The 25064-nt window shown below is 47.5% G+C and overlaps 1 protein-coding gene across 1 annotated transcript; it reads left to right on the top strand.

Annotated features, from left to right (window-relative positions):
* Nucleotides 1-1209: 1209 nt before the first annotated feature.
* On the top strand, nucleotides 1210-22795 carry APEX2 (apurinic/apyrimidinic endodeoxyribonuclease 2). Its single transcript, XM_078664539.1, has 6 exons — nucleotides 1210-2123; nucleotides 6040-6123; nucleotides 6348-6528; nucleotides 16376-16522; nucleotides 17434-17503; nucleotides 21038-22795. Exons 1-6 carry the CDS (start codon nucleotides 2009-2011, stop codon nucleotides 22091-22093), a joined length of 1653 nt encoding a protein of 550 aa, XP_078520665.1. The 5' UTR covers nucleotides 1210-2008; the 3' UTR covers nucleotides 22094-22795.
* Nucleotides 22796-25064: the final 2269 nt, after the last annotated feature.

Genomic DNA, 25064 nt, shown 5'->3' with positions numbered 1-25064 from the left:
GGCGGTAATTCTTGAGGTCGGTGGGGTCCGCTGTTGGTTTCTTGAGTAGAGCGCTGAGTTCGGCGTGTTTCCAGCTCTCAGGGAAGATGGCGGTGTCGAAGGAGGTGTTGATGATGTCTTGCAGGTGGGGTGCGATGACAGCGTCGGCCCTGTTGAAGACGTGGTGAGGGCAGGGGTCGGTCGGTGATCCGGTGACCAAGTCGAGACACAGTGAATAAGTAGATAATACCTTACCCCCACCCATTACAAGGGCACTAAGTTAGCGCCCTTCCAATTCTAGTGCTTTGCAGATGTTTTAAGATCTTCTTAGTGTTTTTTGTTGCTCAAATCGGTTTAATTTCTGACATTTATATTTGTCCCTCATCTTCATTGCTCGATTTTGCTTGTGAAAAAGTGTCACTCATAGTAGTTGAATTGTCACTCATAATTTCACTGAAATTATGAAAATGTCACACATAGCAATCTGAAACCTTGGCAGCTATGCCAAAATGAGGCCGATTTTTGGCTTAAAAAATCGGGAGTCTTACGCCAGAAGCGGGTATATTGGCAGGTCTGGCTGCAGGGAAACAAGAGCGCGCGCGCAACCTCGGCGGCCATCTTGGAGTGGGCACCTCTGTACAGGTCCAAAGGGAACGCAGGAGCGTGCGCGCGGAATTCGGCGGCCATCTTGGGGTTGGCCACGCTGTACAGGACCTAAGGGAACCCAGTAGCGTGCGCGCGGAAGTTCGGCGGCCATCTTAGAGTGGGCACAGCGGGCACACTCAGTTCAACACCGGTGCAAAGGCGCAACGCGTTGCCAGCGCCATCAGAGCGCCCCATACTGAGAGCAGAATCTAATACTGTACTTTGTACTCAATGTTCTGCTTGAATTTATTAATTCTTGAAACTCTCGGGCACCTCCATTGTTCTTGGTCGGGCTTGTTGTATACGGAAAAAAAGAGAACTCAAAATGGCCCTTAGCCAACTAGTTGCAAAATAATTTGCAATCTTGTCTCTCTTTCCATGTCTATTGGGCGCTTGAATCCTTATCCAAGATGGCCGCCGCCTACTACTTTTGTTGTAAACAAAAGGTGGTCCATCTTTTATTCGCAGGAAGCACGGCCCCAATCTAAGATGGCCGCTGTCGCCAGGCAGCACGTGCAAGGTTCTAGTCTGTCGTCTGTGTCTGTTGACAACAGGTCCCTCCTGACAGCTTCCCGCCCTCCAGAGAACTGCCCCGGGGGAGGGGGCACCGGGGATGCACAAGAGGCGGCCCAGCTGCCCTCCTGCGGACACTACACCTGACACCACTAGGGCTGGGCAGTGCTGGCCTCTGCCCCCAGAGCTGGGCAGTGTCAGACCCCCATCCTTCCTGTCTGGAGTGACCCTGCAGTGATCTCCCCCTGAGCACTCACCCACCCCCTCCACCTACCACTTGCCTCTTCCATGGTGGTAGCCATATGCAGAGGCTGACAGTTTTTCTTGCTTGTATGGTGACCCCCTGCAGTGGCTGCCAATAACACCCCCTGTGTATACTGTTCATGGTCAGTGCCCAGACTGCCCTCCTGCAGGGTCATCCCTAGCAGACCTTTGTATAGTGCTGTCCCCACCAATAAAGCTCCTTTTGGGCAGCCAGCTCCCCCTGCCCCCTGGCAGTGCCCTCTGTAGCATTGGTTGTAAACACTCCTCTCTCTTTGCCCTCTCTCACTGCCAGCCCCTGGGCAGTGCCCCTTTTTGAGCCCACACTGCCTGCCACTCTGCAGTGTCCCCTCACAGCCCCTCCTGCAGGGTTGGTTCTTACCAGTCCTCTTTTGATCTCACACTGCCTGCCCCTGGGCAGTGCCCTCCTGCAGGGTTGGTTCTAACCCCTCCTATCTCATGGTCCCCTCACACTGCCTTCACCTGGGCAGCTGCCATCCACCAGAGTGGTGCCCGCCAGGGGCCTCCCAACTCCTCTGTCTCCTTCCATTCCTGCAGGGGCCCTAGTGCCACTCTGTTTCTCACACACCCTTTCTAGGCACTCTGCAGGATGAAAATTGTCAGCTGGAACATCAATGGCATCAGGGCCACCAAGGCCGGAGTGAGAGGGGTCCTGGACAGCTTGGATGCTGACATCATCTGCCTACAGGAGACCAAAGTCACACGTGAGAGCTGTGGTGTCATGGTGTCTGCATGTGGTGGTGTGTGCAAGAGACCTGGGCTGAGCTTCAGGTGCCCAAGCGTATCACTAGGCGTGCTGATCCTTCAGCTGGGACCAACCTGGGACTTCATATGGGCATTATTAGTCATGTGTAGGCGTCCTTGGCACTGGGAGGAAGCATGCTTAGGTCTGTGTGCTTAGACATGCCTGTGGTGTGGTCATGCTTAACTCTAAATAGACGTGCTTGGGTGCTTATCTTTGCACCCTGCAGGATGTGCGTTGATTTGCATTGCTCTGCGCTTGGGCCTGTTTGGCTCACTTAGGTTCACACTTGGGTGTGTGTGCCTAGAATTATGCCTATGGCATAAAAACTGATAGCTGGAAGGGCTTAATGTCTGCCACTGGTAATTACTCAAAGCTTCATTCAATTCCTTTGTGTTGTAGCTTATCTGTGCCATTATAGATGAGGGCAACCATTACAAATGGTACTTCTCCTGCCACACAAGGATGGGCCCGTCCGAACTGCCAGGCCAGGCCCCCTTTGAACTGTGACACGAGCAGCCCCAGGCTGTTGTCGGACTTGTTGGGCCACATCAGTGAGGTACAGTTTGAGTCCTATAGCGCACTGAGTAGAGGGCCCTCACCTGGGCATTCCCCTTCGTACATAGACTCATTTAGACACCATGTAGTCATGGTCGCCACGCTTGAGTTAATTCCTGTCACTGGATTCAAACAACATTCCTTCATTTATTTATCACTCTGTATGGTGCTGCCCACCAGTAATCGATACAATGATGCTAAACTGTTCTGTCCAGTGTTGATCTTTGGGAGCGGGAGGGTTGGTCCATGCACCGAAAATTCCCACCAAAGCAAGGCTAGCGAATATGTGTGGACCGCAGGGCATCTCTTGAGCTTTCAAATGCTCCAACTCGCACTCTTCCTCAGTTATGGAAGTTCAAATAGTCAAGGGTCACTCCAGCCTTCCTGTCTTACCCATGTACTCACAACTTTGAGGCAGATGGGTTTCCATTCTTTAATGTTATCCCACATAGGCTCCCCGTCAATGGTCCCCATAATGAAGAGGACCTGATAGAACGTGGGTTTCCCGAGATGTAGTAGACGGCTCATCGCCTGCCAGATGCTTCTTCCCTCCATAACAGAAGCAATCTGATTTACAGAAAGCCTGATGTGTAAACTTTTTGACACCGATTAAAATGTCACTTCCCTTCTGACGGAAGGTATTTTACAGGCAGACTTATACAAACACCCCATCGTACAAAGTCATTCAGTCGAGCGGGAACCTATTTCAAAGCTTACAGACCCAACAGGAGGACCTGCCATGCTAAATATGAAAAACGTAATGGAGGAAAAAAGATAGAACATCCCAGACCCTGTTTTGATGCTCTCCCTAAACACTTTGATCCGCAGTAACCACTCTCGCCTTTGCTTTGCCCACTCACAATCTAACACTGCAGCCCCTCAGCCGCACCGCACACCAGACAACTCATCAGAATGGTTCAGTCATTTTCAGACTAAAGCCTTGGCCTGCTAACAAGACCACGCTCTGTGAATTTTAATCCCCCATGAAACCTTTTCTGATACTCTGCACACTGGAACAAGTACTGGCCACTTGCAAACTCATCCTTGTGCTGTGCCACTCTAGTCATGTTCTGTACGCTTCTACGTTCCACGCTAATTCTTACCTTCACGGTATCATTTACTATTCGAAAAATATACCCCTCATCCTCTTGCTTACATTTTATGCTCTTCCTGCAAAGATTTCCCTCCTCCATCCTTCCCATCTGTGTATATGAGGAGAACGAACATCCCTGCGCTTTGGAGGGGGTCGAAGAGCATCTCAGATGCTTGGGTCTGGGTGGAGAGGACTTACCTATGGTTGCAGAGAGTAACTTCACCTTGCACAGGATTCGTGAATAAAGAGAATGGCTGTGCTTGATGTGTCTTATGGAGGACGGTGACAGTCTCTGCTTCGGTGGATAGGAAGAGCCATCCGCATTCTTGCACTTGGTGGGGATGGCGGGGACTAAAGGTATCGAAAAAACAAGGACTCCTGAGGCCGTATCATGTATACGGTGCACTTTCCCTGTTTACACCACTGTGTACCTTTCAGAAGGTGTGCTGGGTGCAAACGGGGACAGTGCGCTGTATTATAAAGATTGTGCTGCCCCAGGGATGCTACCCTGGGAGGCAGAGCATGCAAGTGAAATACGTAGGTTAAGAACAACCGTCAATGGCCCTACACACCGCATCAGACAACTAAACACCATGAAGGAATAAAAACCTGTGCATGTGGTGACTCGTAAAAAACAGTAATACTAGTCTAGGAGCCCTTACCCTCTTTAGATAATTGGGCAACGCGTTGCTGTACAATCCAGTGTCTAATCTTTGGCCATAAAAAACATACATAGGAGGACACTGATGTTACGGTTAGTGGCGCCTTAGGAAAGAGTCTTTGCTTCCTGGGAGGTTCAGGTCACTTTTAACCTGAATAGCAGAAGACGCCAACGTCTTTGTGCAAAGCAGCATGAAGTGCATGATGGTATCTTTGCTCCCAAGAGAGCAGTCACAGTATTCGCTCCCCTTTGTTTCCTTTCATACTGGGGTACATAGACCTTAGTGTGGAAGATCCCCATTCTAAACCTTCTATAAAGGTAGCGTTTCAGATCCGGTTATACCTCATTCAAATATCCCTCCCAGTCAAACGTAGGCGCGTGGGGTGAGGTATTCAACTTCTAGGCGCCTGTTTGCACTTTTTGAACCACTCTCCCATATGACTAGTGCAGCCTCTTGACAAGTTCAGTTGAATCTGGTCGAGTATTGGAGGGGGCCCTCCAATAATGTTCTAAATGTACCGGATCAGCAGCTTCCTAACGTAACGTAACCCGTGCTACCGCCCTTATCATGGCTAGTTTTCATATATATTGATGCTCAAGGATTTCTACGCACACACACCCTGTATAATACTGTTTTTAATCCAGCCTGAGCTGCTATGCAAGAAATGCTATAAAGGCACCACAGGGTTCCAGGGCCAGCGGTGACCTGAAGAAATTATTTTCTTCAACTTGGAGTGTCTTGTAGTTGGCTAGCCCCCAAAATTCAGCCCCATATAATGCTCCAGTCCCTGCTTTCTGCTGGTAGATCAGCATACTTATACTCAGGGATTTGCCTTTCACATCAAGTATTGCCCTCGAATTTTGCAAAAGGCAAGTAGTTGCCTTATGTATTTGCGATCTCCAGCTCGGCTTCTCCTCAAAGCGGATCCCCAGGTAATCACACCTGGGGACCTGTTCCAAGGGAACACCATGCACGTTAAGCATCTGTTTAAGCCGGACAGTGGTCTTGGTTTAACATCATTATCTTACTTTTAGTAGTGTTAATGATTAAGAACAATAGGTGTTCTTGGAACAGTAATCTAGAAGCTCATTAAGTAACTCCAGTGAGGCGATTTCAGTTCTGGCCCATAACATATCATCGTAGGCTAAGGCTCATTGGGGCCACTTGATGAGTGTAGGGTCCAATCCCGACTGAGTGGGGCGTCAGGCAGGGCTGTGCACTCCTCCAGTTCTTTTCAGTCTGTCTTTGAACAATGTGGTCGAGCATCTGTTGGAAGCGATATTGGGTGTTCCAAACATTGCATAACATAAAGTGCCCTGAGACTTGTAGATTAAGAGTCAGGGGTCTTCAGGACCTCAGCAGCTCCCCAGCCCTCTAAAATATCTCTTGGAAGCCTAAAAGACACACAATGTGCTGATGCAGGTTGTGGGCACATTCACGGCTGGCCTCTACTTCTGCTGCAGGATAGCTTGAACTGACTACCCACAGACCCCATTCAAGATGTGTCCACACTGTGTAGTGTTGCAACATGAGTGGTTTGTAAGGTGTGTGTTTCTCTTGTTTAGGGGACCTGTTGGAAGAGCCTACAGCAGTGGTGGAAGGTTACAACTCTTACTTCAGTTTCAGCCGGGGGAGAAGCGGCTACTCAGGTGAGGCATTTACAACCTTCATCGTTGGGGGGTGGGGTGGATGGGGTTGTTGCACATCCTTCATTTCTTCCCACACGCACATTCTCTCCAGACTGCATCCTATATTCTGAATTTTCAAGGGTTTCAGTTGTTTTTTTGCAATTTCATGTCTCACTGATTTCAAACTGTAACTGTTGCAAAATAATGGGACATATTTTCAATGTGTTATGTGCCTTATTCAACAGGGGTGGCCACCTTCTGTAGGGACAGCGCAACACCATTGGCTGCTGAGGAGGGCCTCTCTGGGATGCTGACCAATCACACTGGAGCGGTCGGCTGCTATGGGGCCACAGAGGATTTTTCAGAGGAGGAGCTTCAATCGCTGGACAATGAGGGGCGGGCGGTCCTCACCCGCCACAGAATCATGTACGTAGAGGTAGGAGTGGGGGCCATGACTATGTTCGTAGAGCATTTGTTATTTTATAGGTGGCACTAGGAGTGTAGTAATGTTGCAGAGTCACAGCATAAGCACCAGAAAGAGAGGAGAGCTTGAGGTACAGCGAGGAGGTTTGTAGATGCAGGTGGACAATGTCTTCGACTCTGCAGACGTGCTGCTGTCTGCGATACGTCCTGTTATTGCATTATGTATTGAAGTATACAGAGGCAATGATATGTACAGTGCTTTTAAAGAGAGTAAACGAATCTGTGGACCCCAAAGGTAGTAAAAAGCCTGAGGGGGATTACATGACCTGTCACCTTGAAGTTCAGAAGTTACTTTTTTATGCTTTCAATCCATAGTGTCTCAGCGGTTTTGCTACTGGGGTCAAGTTTGCCTTTGCTTGACTTATATGCTGCTGAGTTGTAGGTCATTTTAAAGAATGCATTTAGTTTAGGTAGGAATTCCTTTACAGCGAAGCACAGTGTCTTTAACAGCATTTGTAAAACTAAGGAGAAATTTAAAAACTAAACTTTTATGAATACATTTGATTTTATTTATCTTTCCCAAATTTACCTTAACTCTAAATCTATTTGTAATTCTAAATCTGTCAAAATTACTGTTTGTAAAAATCCTTTAAAAAATTATTTTTGTGGTTTTAAAAACCTAAAAATAATTTCTGATGTAATTACTTTTTTCTAGTTTTTTTGTTGTTGTCGAGGATATTGTTATAGAGGTTTCTTCATAAAGACGCAATCCCTGTACATCTCAACATCAAGGCATCCTTCATAACCTCAGGTTGTCCCTTACGACTGGCCTCGAGATCTCTGTTCCTTCCACATCATATTTTTTAAACCTTGTGATGTTTCCAGATAAAGCGAGTCCTCCAACATATTGGCTGCTCCAGGGGAGCTCAAACTGGCCTTCGTAGGCGGCTTCTGCAGGGTTCCCTTTAGCTTCCCATATATTCGCACAGTTTGCACACTCGACGCTGTGCCGCCATCCTTGATAACGTTCATCATTCCAGCTCCAGTCGAGCGGCTTTGACTCCCATTGGTTTCATCTGCATGGACAGAGGTGTTGGTCCCAGTAGTTATAGTTGGCGCGATATCCCCTGAACCCCTCACGCATTATTATGCACAGCATTGTTTAACCCCTTGGCCGTGGCGGTAATTCCGCCGCGGCGCTGGGGGGGGCGGGGCCGCGTGGCGCCACCGTGCTCGTGACGGAACCACTCCGCCACGAGCCGCGGTGGCGCTGTGCTTGTGACGGAATGGTTCCGTCACGGCCCGCCTGCCTAATAGAACCCTCAGAGCAGGCGCGAAATCAGCGCCACGCAGGCGCTGTGGCCGGGCCGTGACAGAACCATTCCGTCACCAGCACAGCACCACCGTGGCTCATGACGGAATGGTTCCGTCACGAGCATGCAAGGGGTTAATATAATTTTTTTAGAGACCTCACGTGTGACTCCTTGTCAGTGCCTTCATTCTCCTCTTTTTGGATGATGTAATGGGCACTCTGACACCATTCCTCTCTCGTCTTCCCTCCCAGGACGCATTTATCTCAAAGTAAAACCCTTACATATTCATACGTACACCTTTTAATCAATTAGGTTTATTTACTGCTTGAAAATTGCAATAATGGCACAACAAACATGAAAACAATGCAAACATTTGTAAAACATGCCGTCAGTATAAAAAGCAGTAAACATTAAAAAAAGTACATACGATTGAAATTTTAGGATTAGGAACCTTTTAACGCCTCTTTTACATTTAACACATTATTTGACACAAACAATTGTTTTTTAAATATAATAATGACCTCTTAATCCTGCCAATGTATGGAAAACAAAAAGTTTATTTCCAGTCTTGATTGAATAATTTACAAAAGGGGCAAGTGGCCTCATCCATCCTGTCCCATTATTTTGATGTTACATTGCAGTGGGAGACGATTGGTCCTTAAATTAAACATCATGATTTGGTATAAAAAAATCTTGCGTTGGGTCGGACCCTCTTCGTTCGGGAAGAATCCTGTATGAATTGATAGAACCAAGACGTCCTGCAGCCTTCCGTGGTGGATATGCATAAAAGAAGAGTGGACTTAGAAGCAACCTTGCGCTAAAAAATTAGGTGCACATAGTTTTTGGTGTGAGTCCCAGTCTTTCCCCAGAAGGACCTACGTCCAGGTTTATGAATTTAATTAAAGTAGGGCGTTTAATAATTTAGTTGGAATTTTTAAAACACTTAGGTTTTGCCAAAGTATTCTTTATCCACCTTGTCGAAGGCCATGGAGACGTCAAGTAAAATAACATAAACAGGTTGTTTTCTCTGAAACTCCTATATTCGCTGGATGTTTGAGATAACAGTGAAGGCTATGAATTTTTTCTTAAATCTATTTGTTCCATTGGAAGCATATTCCGTTTATCTACCCAATCTTTTAGATTTTCTAGTTATGTTATGTTATATTATGGTATTTGTAGAGCGCACGGCTACTTCTGTTAGTGTCCCGGCTCTAACTGTGCCCTATTTGACAGAACAGCTAGAGCGCAACCGCGAGTGCCGCATCTATTGTTGAAAGACCCACGTTTTTAGCTTTCTCCTGAAGCTCAAAATATCCCACACCACTCTCAGGGGAGGCGGTAAGCTGTTCCATAGCTTGGCAACGGCCACCTGGAACGAGCGCCCGCCCAAACGTGAACGTGTGAACTTTGGCCCGCTCATCAGCCTGTGAGTGAGGACCGCAGGGTCCCCGTAGGGACATAGGGCTGAATTCTACTCCTAATGTAGGGAGCCCCAATATTGTGAAAGGCCGTGGAAGCCAGCACCAAGGCCTTAAATTTCACCATCTTGCGCACCGGAAGCCAGTGCAGGGACATCAACAGAGGCGTCAAGTGAGTCCTAAGATCAACCATCAGGATGACCCTAGCTGCCGCGTTTTGGAATACCTTAGGCAGCCCAGTAGGTAGTCTGGGAGACCCAAGTACAAAACATTAACGTAGTCCAGCCTAGACCTTAGAGCAAGTAGCACTACAGAGTGCAGCGCGCTCATAGGAGCTCGCACAAGGAGTTTTTAAAAATTGCGGATTCTTGTTTATTTAGTCGTGTATTGTTGCCGCTTTTAGGCTTTTAATTACTACCCACTTACTTGCACCATAATTGTTTTGTCACCGCGTTTGGAGCGGGTCCTTCTCCCGTGAGGCAGCACTGCGGCGGCCATCTTGGGTTGGGGGGGGCGGCACAGAGAAGCTGCGCACGGTCTAGTCGTCGCAAGGACGCTAGACCGGTATTTAAAACGGGCCATGCTGACGCGCAGCGGGCACGCGCTGTGGGCTCGCCGGAGCATCGCCGGAGTCACGCCAGAGTCCAGCCCGTCTGCGCCCGTCCGCGCACGGACGGGCGCAGGGGCTGGGACGGCTGGTCTGCGTCGCACATACTCCCCAGAGGAGCTTAAATCCATGAACAGAGGTGAGCCCATGGTGGACCAGGCGGTCCTGCTGTTGCTTAAAAACTACAGCATATCCCGGAATGTTGGGATTACACCTGTCCTGGATAAATATCCCACCTTAAAAATAGCTAGCCTTAATACCCGCTCGCTGCACTGTCACCATTTGGAGGTATACAATATGCTTCAGGACAGTGGCATCGATGTCCTGACTCTCTCGGAGACCTGGACGGATGAGAACTCGCTGCCGGACATCATCGCCGCTGTCCCAAGTGGTTATGATATAATGTGGCACAACCGCCCAGGGGGCTCACGGGGGGGTGGGGTAGCTGTCCTGTACAGAAAGACCATGACAGTTGAAAAGATACTAACAGACGATTGACCTAGCAGATCTTCTCGGGGTAAAGTTCACGGTACACAATGTGTGCTGGGTGATCTTGTCTGTCTATCGCCCGCCGAAGGCAACCCCAACCTTCTTTGATCTATTCTGTCCTATTATATCTGACCTTAGGTCAAGATATACAAAAATCTTGGTTACAGGGGATTTTAATCTACATTGGGACAAGCCCAACTGGGACTCACCTACGCGCCAGTTAGACACATTAATGTCTGCACTGGGTTTTAGACAGATCGTAGATGCCCCAACGCATGTAAAAGGCCACACTCTTGACCTTATGTGGACCACAGATGCCACTTTAACATTCAGTGAGGCAGTGCCCTGTGTCTGGTCGGATCACTGTTTGGTCTCATGTGAGGTCCCCCTTAACAATGGGGCTGCTCGTAATTCACATGGTTTTAGAAAAACCCGGAAATGGACTGAAGTCAATTTGATGTCTTTGACTAAGGCACATCTGGAACCTCCCCAGGCCTTAGAGGTGGATTGTAATCTGGACCGAGAATACTCTGACTTAACAAGATGTATGACTCGTGCCATCGACCAGATAGCGCCAGTGAGGACGCTGCAAATTAAGGGCTCAGGGAAAGCTCTCTGGTTTACTCCACTCTTAAGGGAAACCAAAACAAAGCTAAGGAGATTGGAAAGGTTGTGGAGGAAATCCAAGCAGGATATAGATAGGAATATCTATAAGGCCTCCCTCCATCATTATAAAAAACTCATGGTCCAAGCCAAAGCGGACTACTTTGAGTCGCGCCTAAGCAAGGCCACTAATATTCAGAAAGAAACCTTTAAAGTACTGGCCGAGCTGAGTAAGAAGCCTGATAATACTAGGGCCCCTTTTGACTGTAACACCTTCCAGACCTACTTCCTGGAGAAGGTGAAGACCATTGTCCAGGAGATAGAGAATATGGCGGCAACTGGGACTGCCATCGCTTTAACATCCAAAAAGGCGAGCGATTGTTCTCTTGAAGTGTTTCCAGAGATGGATACACCAATCTTGGAACAGCTGATGGGTAAAATTAAATCTGGCTCCCCAGCTGATCCATGCCCACCTGAGATCTTTCGCATCGCGCGTCCCCTATTAGAGGAGTATATTATCTCTCTCCTCAATAGATCGCTAGACATGGGATATCTGCCGAGTGAACTTAAGGAGGCGCGGGTAAGACCCTTATTGAAAAAACTGGGGTCGGATCCCGCTGTGTTAAAGAACTACAGACCCATCTCCCAGCTGCCCTTTCTCTCAAAAATCCTTGAGCAACACGTTCTTCAGTCCCTGTCTTGCTATCTGGAATCTCACCACCTACTCCATGATAGACAGGCAGGTTTTCGAGCCCATCACAGCACCGAGTTGGTGATGCTCTCGGTGCTGGACGAACTAAGAGGTAGGGCTGACTGTAAGAAAGCGAGCGCCCTGATTTTATTAGATCTATCAGCGGCGTTCGATACTGTCAGCCACACCCTGCTCATGGATAGATTGAAGAACTTTGGGATTAAGGGTTTGGCGTTTCAGTGGTTGGAATCCTTCCTTACAGGAAGGACCCAAAGGATACAACTGGGGGATGAAACATCTGAGGTGGGGATTCTAGAGTGCGGGGTACCGCAGGGGTCGGCCCTGTCCCCGCTTCTATTTAACCTATACCTGCAACCACTGATTACTGCGCTGGCTGCGATGGACTGTAAAGTCTTTAACTACGCGGATGACACGCAGTTGCTGTTAAGTATAAATGACACCACGGCTGCGCAACTCCAATCCCAGAACATCTTGAGGTTCACGGTGCAATGGATGACGGATAACCTTCTAAAAATCAATCCGGAAAAAACTGAGATCTTGGTTATACCATCCATTTCCTCACCTTGGAGTGACCTCTACTGGCCTATGGAGTTGGGCCCTGCCCCAAAACCAAGACTGGCTGTAAAAAGCTTGGGGATTAGGTTGGACGCTGATCTGTCGATGGCTCCTCAGATCGCGTCGGTGGTAGGCAGCTGTACTAATATCATTCGGCAACTGCGGAAGTTATCCCCTATCCTCTCAGAGCCCATGATGCGACTAATAGTAACTGCCACTATCATTTCCAGAATCGATTATGGGAATGCTCTCTATCTTGGCCTACCAAAAACCCTTACCAATAGGCTCCAGGTCTTGATGAATGATGCTGCCCGATTGATCTTTAGACTCCCCAGGAGGTCTAGAGCCTCTCCTTTATTACTAAGCCTACATTGGCTTCCAATTATAGAGAGAGTGGAATTTAAGAGTTTGTGTACAGCTCATAAGGCTATCTATGGTAAGGCCCCAGCCTATATCAAGGAGCGCCTACAACTGTACTGCCCGGTGAGAACACTTCGGTCTTCGGACTCACAGTTGTTGACCTGTTCTCGCTACAGGCTAGCGACGAAGGGAGGGAGAGCCTTCTCAGTACTGGTTCCCCAGTTGTGGAACAATCTGCCTGGAGGGCTGCGTGAGGAAGGAAACCTGTTAAGATTTCGAAAGAGCTTGAAAACGCTTTTGTTCAGGAGAAGCCTGAGCATGGCATAATCCACTGCTACTCTTTGCTCTGACTCCGTTATGTTATTGTCCTGTACCATCTTTTCCGGGCGCTTAGAGACCTGCAGGTGATTAGGCGCGGTATAAAATTAAAATAACAATAACAATAACGTTATCAGGGCCTGGACCGCGGTTTTTCTACGCGGAACGGGAAGGAGGGGGAGGAAGTTCCTCATCCTCTTCAGCAGCCAGAAACGGGTACCGGCCACAGCTTGGACTTGGGACTTCATAGACATGTCCGCATCTAGTTTTACCCCAAGATTGTTTACGGTGGTAACTGGGCTGGCTGGAGGGGACATATCCCGGGGCCACCAGTAGCACTATTCCTCGCCAGGACTGTGGCCGAAGAAGATGATTTCGGACTTATCGGCACAGCGGGTTTTTCCTGAACTAGGAGAACGCTTTGGAGAGGCAGCTGTTCATTTCATCTCCACTCCATACAGCGTTTTTCTCGAATGTAAACAACAGCTGCGTTTCATCGGCGTAGGATATAATTAGTATCATGGCTAAGAGAATGTTGTGTGTCTCATCTATTAATGCTATCTGCCTGTAATTTTTGGCATTCGATCTAGGGATGGGCGTAACTCACGAAATTCTGTCTAGCATAATCACGCAGAATTACCCAAGGATCGTGCTTGATTCTGTGAAATTACGCAGGAAGAATAATTCTGCATTTAGCTCGATTTCTTAGCAATCAAATGCCTCATTGTGTCCAAAGTGGATGCGGGGACCCACTTTGCGCTAAGAAATAGCGCTAAATGCAACAGAATACCAATAGTGAGCTCGAGCAGCTGCTCGCGCTCCATGAATGTGCTCTTGGGGTAGGATTTCCCCCCAACTTACTACTGGCATTTTGAGCTATTTTCTTGGCGCAAAATGGACTCTTGCATCCAAAATGGACCCGGGATGCGTTTTATGCTAAGAAACAGCACTAAATGCAGCAGAACAGGAATAGTGAACGCGAACGTCTGTTCACACTCGATAAATGTGCTCCTATGGTAGGACGTTTCCTCCCATATTACTCTTAATTACGCAAGCAAAAATAATTGCGTCCTTGTTGTAAATTCAGCATCAAAGAGCAACACAGAATGACCCAAATCACTCTGATTACGCCAGTGTAATTGAAATTTTGCCCAGACCTTATTAGATCTGCATCCTTTCTTATGAGTTGCAGTGGGTATATTACCTTTCCACGTGGCTGGGGCGATACCGTCTTAATCCATGATGCAGAGAGCAGGGTATGGATATTTATTACCCCATGATTTTGGGTCTTGCTTTTAGAGTGGTATTGGGTTTCCATTCCATTTTAGTCTATTTCTAATTGATTTCACTTCCTTTTTACACTGAGTATTGTCCATATTTAAATGATTTCTAGTTAATTTATCTAACTCAATATGGCATTTGTTTCCGCACTTTGTGGACTCCTTTACTGCACTTAAACTTGCTCTTACCCTTGTGGGCACTATGTTTTCTGAAACATGTTAAATTCCGCAACATTTGCAAGGAGAGTATTGCAACTTTGCATTGTCTCATTAATACTCATAGTATGTTGCAAAATTAGATATTTTATTCATTCTTTCACCAGTTTTGAAACTGCAGACCAATACATTCTGTTTTTTTCTTGCTATTATTAACATTTCCAAGACAATAATCTTGGGCTAATACTGGTGACAGAAATAAGAAAGTAATCAGAACCAAGTTGTAATTCCTTAAAATTGTCACAATTATCTGCATTTCTTGAAATTGTGCAAACAACTCAGAAGAAGATACCCTACAGTCCAGCTCTGTCCCCCACTTTTGGAGGGTTTCGCGCTGGCTGCAGGCATAGTTCCTGCTACCCCTCGTTTAATGTCCTGCATCCCACTGTGGGTAAGCTAGTGGTGGACGCTTTTCTGTTGTTGTCTTTTATGTTTTAATTTATGTTTCTGATGTCCACTGTCTGCAGTTGCTCAAGGTCATTAAATACCTCACACCCACTGCGAGTTATGTTTGCATTGAAACCTCTCACCTGCGCTATTATCCAGATTCTATTTTGCCTTAATTTCTAGAATTTATTCTCCTATTATAGATGGAGAACCCATTTTTTTCCAGTAGTGCACACACATTGCATGATAAGTTTGTGTAAAGTTCCCTCTTCTGAAATATTTAGAGGTACAATGAGGCATTGTAAGTACTTCAAGGTACCACCATTTAGTCCCAATTAAAATCTGTGTTAAAATAAAAATCTAGGCCCAGACTAGTTTGTACTTTCTTCGAGGGAACTGATGGCTGATGACACTTTTAGTAATTGGGACATTCCCTTGAACCTATAGCCAAAGCTTCTTGGAGGCTTGAATTGTATTATTTCTCATAATAATCTATTCTTATTTACATTCCTGAGATCTGTTTCTGAAGAGGATGAGTTTAATATCGCTGGCAGCCTGTCCCAAGAAAAATTCTCCTACTATTAACCATAGGCTGTATCGTCTCGAAGTGGAAGTTCAGCTCGGTGGCTCTGGGCGTTGAGTTGAATTTTGAGGGGTTCCTTATATAGTTGAAAGGCATTGAATGTAAAGCTGGATAAGAGATTATATTTTCATAGTCTCTTGTGCCATTTTGTTTTTTTTTAAATGCACTAACCACTATTTTTATACGTCTATTACCATATAAATGAAAACCTGTTATGTTGGACAGAATTAATCGAGCGCCTGTTTTTTTATAGCATATTTACAATCCAGCGTTTTCCCTTGCCGGTATCTTGTAGTGTTGGGCTGAAAGGCCTACTATAATTTACACTTCGCTTTGGAATGACGCTGAAGGTGTTGAGAAGCTAAGATTGATTAAATATCGGCTAGATTCAGGAAACGGACGTATGTGTATTTGTAAAGCTCGCCATCTATCACTCGCGAGGGGATCCTGGCGTTGACTTCTAAACACAATGTGTTCTGTAAATGTTGTTGTGTCGTGCAATTAAACCAGGATGATTTTTTTAATCCTCTGCTTCTCGTCTCCTCTTTAGAATTGGTGTTTATATTTCATGTTATTTTTGTTATTTTGTATATGTCGAAATATTGGTCCCAAGAAATTCAATGATATTGAACTTGCCTGGTCTTAGAAATCACAATTGATTCAAATCCTGTTTTGAGATTTGGCAATGACTGAGAAATGTGTATTCAAACCCATTATTTTATTCAAACCTTCTCCTTGCCCCCCAGTTTGGTGCTGATTGGAGGCCTCTGCAACTGTTGTGACTCCTCCTTCCAGCTCCGTCTCTGCTCCTATTGGCTCCATCGACCTGTCTCCTCTTTCCTCCGGTTATCTCAGTTATCCCATACACAGTTCTAATATCTGCACACTGATCCTTCCTATATTCAAACCCTTCCCTTGTTCCTTAGTCTCTAGCTGATTGAGGCCTGTGTATACCCAGCCGTCTCTGCCCAGGGCACCCGGTGACAACCCCTCTTGTTCTTGCCCACAGGACCCGGGACGAGCGAGAAGAAACGCTCACTGTGATAAACGTGTACTGCCCACGCGCTGACCCAGAGAAGCCGGAGCGCAAGGCCTACAAACTGCGCTTCTACCGCCTCCTGCAGGCCAGGGCAGAAGCCATCCTGCATTCCGGTGGGTATGTGAAGGGCTTGGGTTCAAGGGCTGCCACACACGTCTGCATTCGAGCAGCGGATGTCACTAGTGCCGCGGAGAAGGCTTAGAAGAGTTTGTGCTCTGGTGAGGCCAGACTGTGGCTTGTGTAATAGAGGGAATGTTATCCTGTGTGCTGAGCATGCAGCTGAGGGAAATTGAACGCCCCGCTTGCAGGGGGGGACATGCAATGGCCTATCCATGGGTCAGTGGTGAAAGGGTTATCCTCTGTTCTGAGTGTGGAGGGAGGGGGGCCTATAATTTCAAGTTCAGGAAAGAGGAGCTCAGTGTGCCGTGGCCACTCTGAGGGTGTGTATGGACTGTGGTGGGGGCACAGATGTATTTAGAAACGGCGCATCCTCCAGGCTTCAGGAGGGGAGACATCCTTAACCACTAAACCATTACAACGCGGTATGGTTAAATTGTGGTTTTGACAACGCAAGTCGTTACATCGACCTGCACTGGAGGGCGCTCTAGACTAAGGAATAGTGTGAATTACTATTCCAACACCTTCCCTACTGTACGTAGACTGGAGTTGGAATAGTAATTCACACTATTCCTTAGTCTAGAGCGCCCTCCAGTGCAGGTCGATGTAACGACTTGCATTATCAAAACAGCGATATAGCATACCGTGTTGTGATGGTACGCGTTGTATCATCGTACATTCTTCAGGAGAGAGTGACTACAAGCTCTTTATTGAATAGATCATAGGAGGATGCATCCAATACACGTCCACGCAGAGGAACAGATGTAGGTTCACTGCCCCACTTCAGAGAGTCGAAGGGTCAGTAGTGGGAAGATGTGCTGTGCGGTGATATTGCTGCATTCTCGTCCTTGCACGCAGCCGACGTTGCCCTAAACTCGTGTTGACTCTGTGTCCTTCTGCTCTTTTTGCAGTCACGTCATCGTCCTAGGCGATGTGAACACGTCTCACCGGACCATCGACACCTGCGATCCGCAGGACCCGGTAGGTCTCACCTGTTCACACATTTCTTCCCTCCTTTTGTGCTTCCTGCGTCTTCTGTGTCTCCAGAGATTGGGAGTAGTTGACCCTGGCCAAACACCTTGAGCACACTCCTGTACCTGACAGCCCTGGAGGTGGTTTTACTTCGACTTGTTGCCTGCGTAGTTTAGCGTACTGAGAATATGTGAAGTTCAGTGGATGTGCACAAAACTTTCAACAGCTTGTGCCATGTCCCAGAGAGCCCTAGCTGTCTTAGCGGTAGGTGGCGATACCATAAAATATCAAGAAAGAGTTGGTCCTACACGAAGGGGCCATGCAGCTGTTGTGTGGTGCATTATATTCCATCGTGAGACATGTCAGTTGGGATGACTCCAGGGCTCAGGAAGTATCATGGTGTGGGTGACACAGCCTGAATGAGATGAGGCAACTTCAGGGAGGTAGGACTGGTTGGCAGAGACAGAACTCTGTAGCAGACATTAGTTGTTGCTTCATGGAGCCCACCATTGTTCGCTTCCTTCAGGGGATGCGTGTGAGAGCCATCGCCCCCCATCGTGGTCCATTCTTCTGTGGGCTCCAGGTTGTCTTGATTGTTCCGTAGACTGCACAGCTGAGCATGCTGGGTGCAGAACATGCGGCCCGGTTCAGAACTTTATTTAGCTAGACACAATTGCTCACAAGGAACTGAGTTTGACAAAATGTTTTTCATTTTTTTCAAGTTTTAACCTTTGAAATGATTTAATCTGATTTAGATCTTGGTTGGATGGGTTATTCTATCACAACAGTGATATCCCGTATGCCAAAATATAAATCCTATGGGACATAATGGGATTTATATTTCAGCGGACGGGACGTCCGTCCCCGTTGTGACGGAGTAACCCGTCCGCCGAGATCTAAATCAGGCCCTAGGATACAATAGCATTTATATATCAGAGGACGGGATACCCGTCACCGTTGTGATGGAGTAACCCGTCCGCCGAGATCTAAATCGGGCCCTAGGATACAATAGCATTTATATTTCAGAGGACGGGATATCCGTCACCGTTGAGATGGAGTAACCCGTCCGCCGAGATCTAAATCAGGCCCTAGGATACAATAGCATTTATATTTCAGAGGACGGGATATCCGTCACCGTTGTGATGAGGTAACCCGTCCGCCGAGATCTAAATCAGGCCCTAGGATACAATAGCATTTATATTTCAGAGGACGGGATATCCGTCACCGTTGTGATGAGGTAACCCGTCCGCCGAGATCTAAATCAGGCCCTAGGATACAATAGCATTTATATTTCAGAGGACGGGATATCTGTCCCCGTTGTGATGGAGTAACCCGTCCGCCGAGATCTAAATCAATCCCTAGGATACAGTAGCATTTATATTTCAGAGGACGGGATATCTGTCCCCGTTGTGATGGAGTAACCCGTCCGCCGAGATCTAAATCAGGCCCTAGGATACAATAGCATTTATATTTCAGAGGACGGGACGTCCGTCCCCGTTGTGACGGAGTAACCCGTCCGCCGAGATCTAAATCAGGCCCTAGGATACAATAGCATTTATACTTCAGAGGACGGGATATCCGTCACCGTTGTGACGGAGTAACCCGTCCGCCGAGATCTAAATCAGGCCCTAGGATACAATAGCATTTATATTTCAGAGGACGGGATATCTGTCACCGTTGTGATGAGGTAACCCGTCCGCCGAGATCTAAATCAGGCCCTGGGATACAATAGCATTTATATTTCAGAGGACGGGATATCTGTCCCCGTTGTGATGGAGTAAGCCGTCCGCCGAGATCTAAATCAGGCCCTAGGATACAATAGCATTTATACTTCAGAGGACGGGATATCCGTCACCGTTGTGACGGAGTAACCCGTCCGCCGAGATCTAAATCAGGCCCTAGGATACAATAGCATTTATATTTCAGAGGACGGGATATCTGTCACCGTTGTGACGGTTTAACCCATCCGTCGAGATCTAAATCAGGCCCTAGGATACAATAGCATTTATATTTCAGAGGACGGGATATCCGTCACCGTTGTGATGGAGTAACACGTCCAACGAGATCTAAATCAGGCCCTAAGATACAATAGCATTTATATTTCAGAGGACGGGATATCCGTCGCCGTTGTTACGGAGTAACCTGTCCGCCGAGATCTAAATCAGGCCCTAGGATACAAAAGCATTTATATTTTAGAGGACGAGATATCCGTCACCGTTGAGACAGAGTAACCCGTCCACCCAGATCTAAATCAGGCCCTAGGATACAATAGCATTTATATTTCAGAGGACGGGATATCCGTCACCGTTGTGAGGGAGTAACCCGTCCGCCGAGATCTAAATCAGGCCCTAGGATACAATAGCATTTATATTTCAGAGGACGGGATATCCGTCACCGTTGTGAGGGAGTAACCCGTCCGCCGAGATCTAAATCAGGCCCTAGGATACAATAGCATTTATACTTCAGAGGACGGGATATCTGTCCCCGTTGTGATGGAGTAAGCCGTCGGCCGAGATCTAAATCAGGCCCTAGGATACAATAGCATTTATACTTCAGAGGACGGGATATCTGTCCCCGTTGTGACGGTTTAACCCATCCGTCGAGATCTAAATCAGGCCCTAGGATACAATAGCATTTATACTTCAGAGGACGGGATACGAGTCACCGTTGTGATAGAGTAACCCGTCCACTGAGATCTAAACCAGGCCCATAGCTGTTCTGGGTTCTGAGTCAGGAGAACCGAAGTGCTTTCTGTAAAATACCGGCCTTAAAGGCTTTCGTCCTGAGTCCTCGAAAATATAATCTGTTAGAGGTCCAGGATTGCGAGCTTTGGAAATGACCTAAAAGTTTAATGGGAGCCTTGAAAGATATACTGTACAACTTGAACGCAACATTTGTTTTGTTGTGTATTTTAAATTATAACGTTTAAACTGTGGAAAGGGCATGAGCCAGACAAATGTTCATTTAACATTTTATAGATGGAGTTGATTTCCAACTGTTCCTTTTGACAAATACTTTAGGCAGCATCATGGTTTTCAGCTACTGTATGAATCGGCTGAGGCTGCGTTCTGGCGAGGCATGCCAGTGGGCCCCAGGTCTCGCCCACTCCATGTATAGACGGCCCACGGCCTCTCGACGAGGACCCCTATTGTGACAGTCATTACAGGGATGCATTAATGTGCGCTGTGCAACTCCAAGTCTGTAAATTGTAAGGGATCTTTATAGGATGTTGTCCTGGGAGCCTTGTTCATATTTTGATTCTGCGTGGCTGTGTATATTAATTTCCAGGTGTTGTATGGATGTAGGCGAAGAAGTGTGGAGGACGAAATGAGTTGAATGACGTAACACCTAGCGCTATGAAGGCTGTGTGCAAATTGGATCCTAATAACATTATCTGACCTTTCTAGTTGGCTATTTTTTTATCCAAACTATGGAAAAAGTGTTAGGGTTCCCTCTCTGCTCAGTTGGTGATGCATTAAAGAAGTTAAGTGTACATTTGTGTCTCTCGAAGATTGTCTGAGCTCCTGCATTTCTGTCCTTCAGGAATTCTTCGAAGAAAATCCAGGGCGCAAGTGGCTGAATCAGTTCTTGGTCCATGGGGACGGCGGCGCTGAAGCTCAAGAGTCCTCTGCTGAAGCGGAGGAGCAGGATTCGCCACCGGCTGCGGAACAGGAAGCTGGGGGGATGTTTCTGGACAGCTTCCGCTTCTTCCACCCCACGCAGCGGAACGCCTTCACCTGCTGGTGCACGACGACTGGCGCCAGGCAGACCAATTATGGCACGCGGATTGACTACATTTTTGGGGATCGGGCCCTGGTGGAGCAGGAGTTTGAGGATTCAGTTCTGATGCCAGATGTAGAGGGCTCGGACCACTGCCCCATCAAGGCCTTCTTAAGGTGCAAACTGGTGGCAGCGACAAAGTGCCCTCCATTCTGCACCAAGTTCTTGCCTGAATTCGCTGGCAAGCAGCAAAAGCTGTCCCAGTTTTTGGTTAAAATTGACCGTCAGGCTGGCAATGGTCTTGTGACAGAGAAGGCACTGCCAAGCTCACAAGACGCCAACAAAGTGCCTGTGAACAGGGCATCTACTGGTAATCCGAGACAGATGAACGCTGGGCGAAAACAAAGCCGGACAGAAGAGGTAAGCAAAAAAGGTGCGAAAAAGCAGAAAACGGACCTTCCAAGTGGGCAGGCGAGCCTCCTCGGCTTTTTTAAACCCACCAATGCGAAAGGTGGAGGCGAGGTGGTCGAGAAGGCGAAAAAAGACTCTGACAAGATTGGACAACGACTGGAAACTGATAGTAAGGCCAAGAGTGCTATTAGTACTCAAACCCCAGGGTTGCAGGCAGAGGTGGGTGCAACAGGGGGCCAGGTCAAGCAACAGACTGATTTCTGGAAGTCCGTGCTTAAGGGCCCCCCACCGCCTCCAATCTGCAAAGGCCACAGCGAGCCATGTGTCTTGCGGACAGTGAAGAAGGAAGGACCCAACCTTGGCAAGCAGTTCTATGTGTGTGCGCGGCCCGAGGGCCATACCTCCAACCCAGAGGCCCGCTGCAACTTCTTCTTGTGGGTTGGCAAGAAGCCTTCCAGTAGCAGGTGAGACTGTGAGGGAGGGGTTCCGAGTGTAGTTCTCACCTTCTCTCCCCCTCACAGCATTTGAAGCACTTAGGCACTGCCCATTCCTCCTGCCAAAGCGTCTCCCTTGTTTTTTGTTTTTTGCATCACTGTGAGAAGGAAGTTGTAAGCCGCTGGGATACATGAATCAGAATTTATTGGCACATGAGCTAGAAAGAACCAATGCTAGATTTAAATGGATGCAAGAAAAATGGCCTTCAGTCCTCAAGCACAAAACTGCAATGGCTGACCAAGTGACTTGCTCTTTCGGCAGTCCAGCCGGCTGCCTAGAGGGAGACTGACTGACTTACTGACTTGCTTGTATGTCTGTCTCCGAGGGGTCTACCAGGGAGACTCTCCCAGCAGTCTGTGTCGACTACATGTCTCCCATCCCTGTGGCTACTCTCTCCCAGGAGTCTTCTTAGGTCGTGTGACTCCCAATATCATTCCTCGGTCAACTCCTGCAACCTTGCTGGGACACACTTTACTTTACAATCCAAGCCTATCTTGAAAGCCTCTCTCTTCTATCAAAGTGCCTCGTTCTGAAAGTGCTTTTGGTTTTAGTTTGTGCCACTTTGCGGATTACAAACCAGCGGTGTGCTGTTCTAAGCTGGGTGGCACACACAAAAGACTTCTCATGTTGTCTGTATTGACATTCCTTGTAAATAAAAGCATAGAGCTATTGCAATGAGGTTTATTGTAGAAAATCATTGATTAATGTTGACCACACATTTGAAATTCTTAAATCAAGCTTGCAGAAATGTTTTAAAGTAAACGAGGCATATCAGAAACCTTTTGTGTTCATTATTACACGTCTTAGTAACTAAAAGGGAATCAGTTTCCCTTTGACACATCAAGTGAATATTGGTGGGTTTACAACACAGTGGACATGTAGGCAATGGATAACTCTGTGCTGGCTGCTGAGAATGTGACTGACTCTCCCTGGGAGATGCGCGGTCTCCTTTGGGCAGTCTTTGCTGGCTTATACCATGGGTACTAAGGCACAGCATGGCCAGTGCTGAGAAGGTTTATGTGTACCACATTGTGAACTGTGTGGTCCCTTCCGGCATTTGTGTCCGGCTACAAACTTCAAGCTTCCAAAGGTGGTTGTTGCTTTCTGTCCCAACACTACCCAGAAACCTACATTTTACTAACCTCTCCGCTTGAACAATCCTGTCGATCAGCATGACCTGGAAAGGGGCTGTGTCCGGCTCAGCCAGGCAGTCCTCGAAGTTGTTTCTGAAGGGAGTGTGTATCTTCAGGGGCCACCTCAAGATCCATAAAGGCACTCAAGACTTGGCTTGTAACAAAAATTGGGACTAAATTGACTCTTGACTAAAGTCGAGGTGGTTAGTAGACCCTGCCCATGAAGCTATTCATTACGTTGAAGGTCTGCGCTGCTAAACCAAAGAGCACAGAAAGCGAGTCTTACCTCCCGAAGGCAAGAGAAGACGTGGCAAACTCGCTGCTCCGAGCAGAACTTTCAAGCGCTCTGTGTCTGTGCCCTACATCTCAACAACTAGCTGAAAATACAAAACTCACTGCACTGAAAACCATTTCCTGAAGCAAAGCAGCATACTACAGTAGCATCAGCACAACCACAGACCAACGCAGTCTCTCGTCAAAGCCAACAGGCCTTGTAGCAATCCCCACATGCCCCAGCAGGTTGCATATTCCAACAGCAAGAACAATGGAATAGCCTGTTTGGGAAGGAAAACATAGACAAGATATGGAAACTTGTTTACGTCAGATAAAGGAAGCGGCAACCCTTCGCTCTCCCACCCTCCCAAGCAACAAGACGGACAGCATTCATCCTCTCATCCATGATCGCTTGAGCACGCGCTCAATGCCTCAATAACTCAAGACGCTGCTAGCCCTGTTCAGCGACTCCCTCGCACAAGGCGTCTCCTCTGATGAACAGAGAAGAAAGCTTGCCTTGACGTCAGTGATCTTTCCAATTACTTTTCAATAACTCTTTCCTGCCTTTGAAAGATCACTAAGAAGGTTGAGGCTAGCAGCAAGTTAAATGAATCCATAGTGACTCCTCCATCCAGAGCACCATCCAGATGGTGTTTGACGTCCTCCTCATCACGTCAGTGAAGATCTCTGGCGTCTCATCCTCGTCAGCGTCTCTTCAGCATTTGGTACTGTTTCCACCTCGCCTTGCTGAATACCTCAACTCTACATAAGACCTTTCAACGTCGCTGTTCTTAAATTCATCTCTTACTACCCAACCAACAGCTTGTCCAACCAAGCTCGTGAAGATCAGAAAGCATTCTGGTGAACTGCGATGCAGGCCGATGCTCTGCCACTTCTTATCGTTGGACCTCTGGACTCACTCCTGACGAGCAAGAGCGACAAGATTCACCAGTGAGGTGAGGACACACCGCTCTACCTGAAGCTCTAATATGAGAGCGACATTGATCGAAGAAATATCTGTTTCTTCATCAACCAAGCCTGGTATCTCAGGCTTACTTAAAGTAAACCCAAAGGACAACAGAGCTTTGTCACGCTGACACTGCAGCTATGCGCTTCGCGTCTGCAACCTGGACACCTGTCGCGTGCCACGAACGAGCACCCAGTGCGCAGTATCAAGACTCCTCAAGGAACGAGGATTGCTGATCGCCTCGAGTAGGAACTACACTGGCTCCTCTCAGCTCAAGTGTCCTCCAGGGGTCCCTGCTTCATATTCAAGGCTGCGGCCCCAACACAACTGCTGACCTTGCAGGTGAGATTAAAATATCAGCGGTTCCCACAAGTCATGCAGCTAGGGCATCACCCCGCTTCTAACAGAAGTGCTAGAAAGAATACTCCTGGTGGCAGGTCTTCTCTCGCTACGGATCCAGAATCCTGGAAGCCGGACTTATCATGTGTCCGCCTGCAGTTATCGACTCCAGAAGAAACCGAAGAACCTCCTCCTGAAGAAACGCCTTGTCGAGAAGTAACCACTTAGAGTG

Source organism: Lissotriton helveticus, chromosome 10 (genome assembly GCF_964261635.1).
Source record: "Lissotriton helveticus chromosome 10, aLisHel1.1, whole genome shotgun sequence".
Lineage (NCBI taxonomy): Eukaryota > Metazoa > Chordata > Amphibia > Caudata > Salamandridae > Lissotriton > Lissotriton helveticus.
The sequence above is the reverse complement of the archived record's forward strand: the minus strand, read 5'-3'. Positions and strand labels throughout refer to the sequence as shown.

Excerpts from the sequence above, each read along its gene's own strand:
- APEX2 (XM_078664539.1), top strand. The coding sequence starts at position 2,009 with ATGAAAATTGTCAGCTGGAACATCAATGGCATCAGGGCCACCAAGGCC. Across the intron at positions 2,124-6,039 it reads ACAGGAGACCAAAGTCACAC|GGGACCTGTTGGAAGAGCCT; the intron begins GTGAGAGCTGTG and ends TCTCTTGTTTAG. Across the intron at positions 6,529-16,375 it reads CTCACCCGCCACAGAATCAT|GACCCGGGACGAGCGAGAAG; the intron begins GTACGTAGAGGT and ends TCTTGCCCACAG.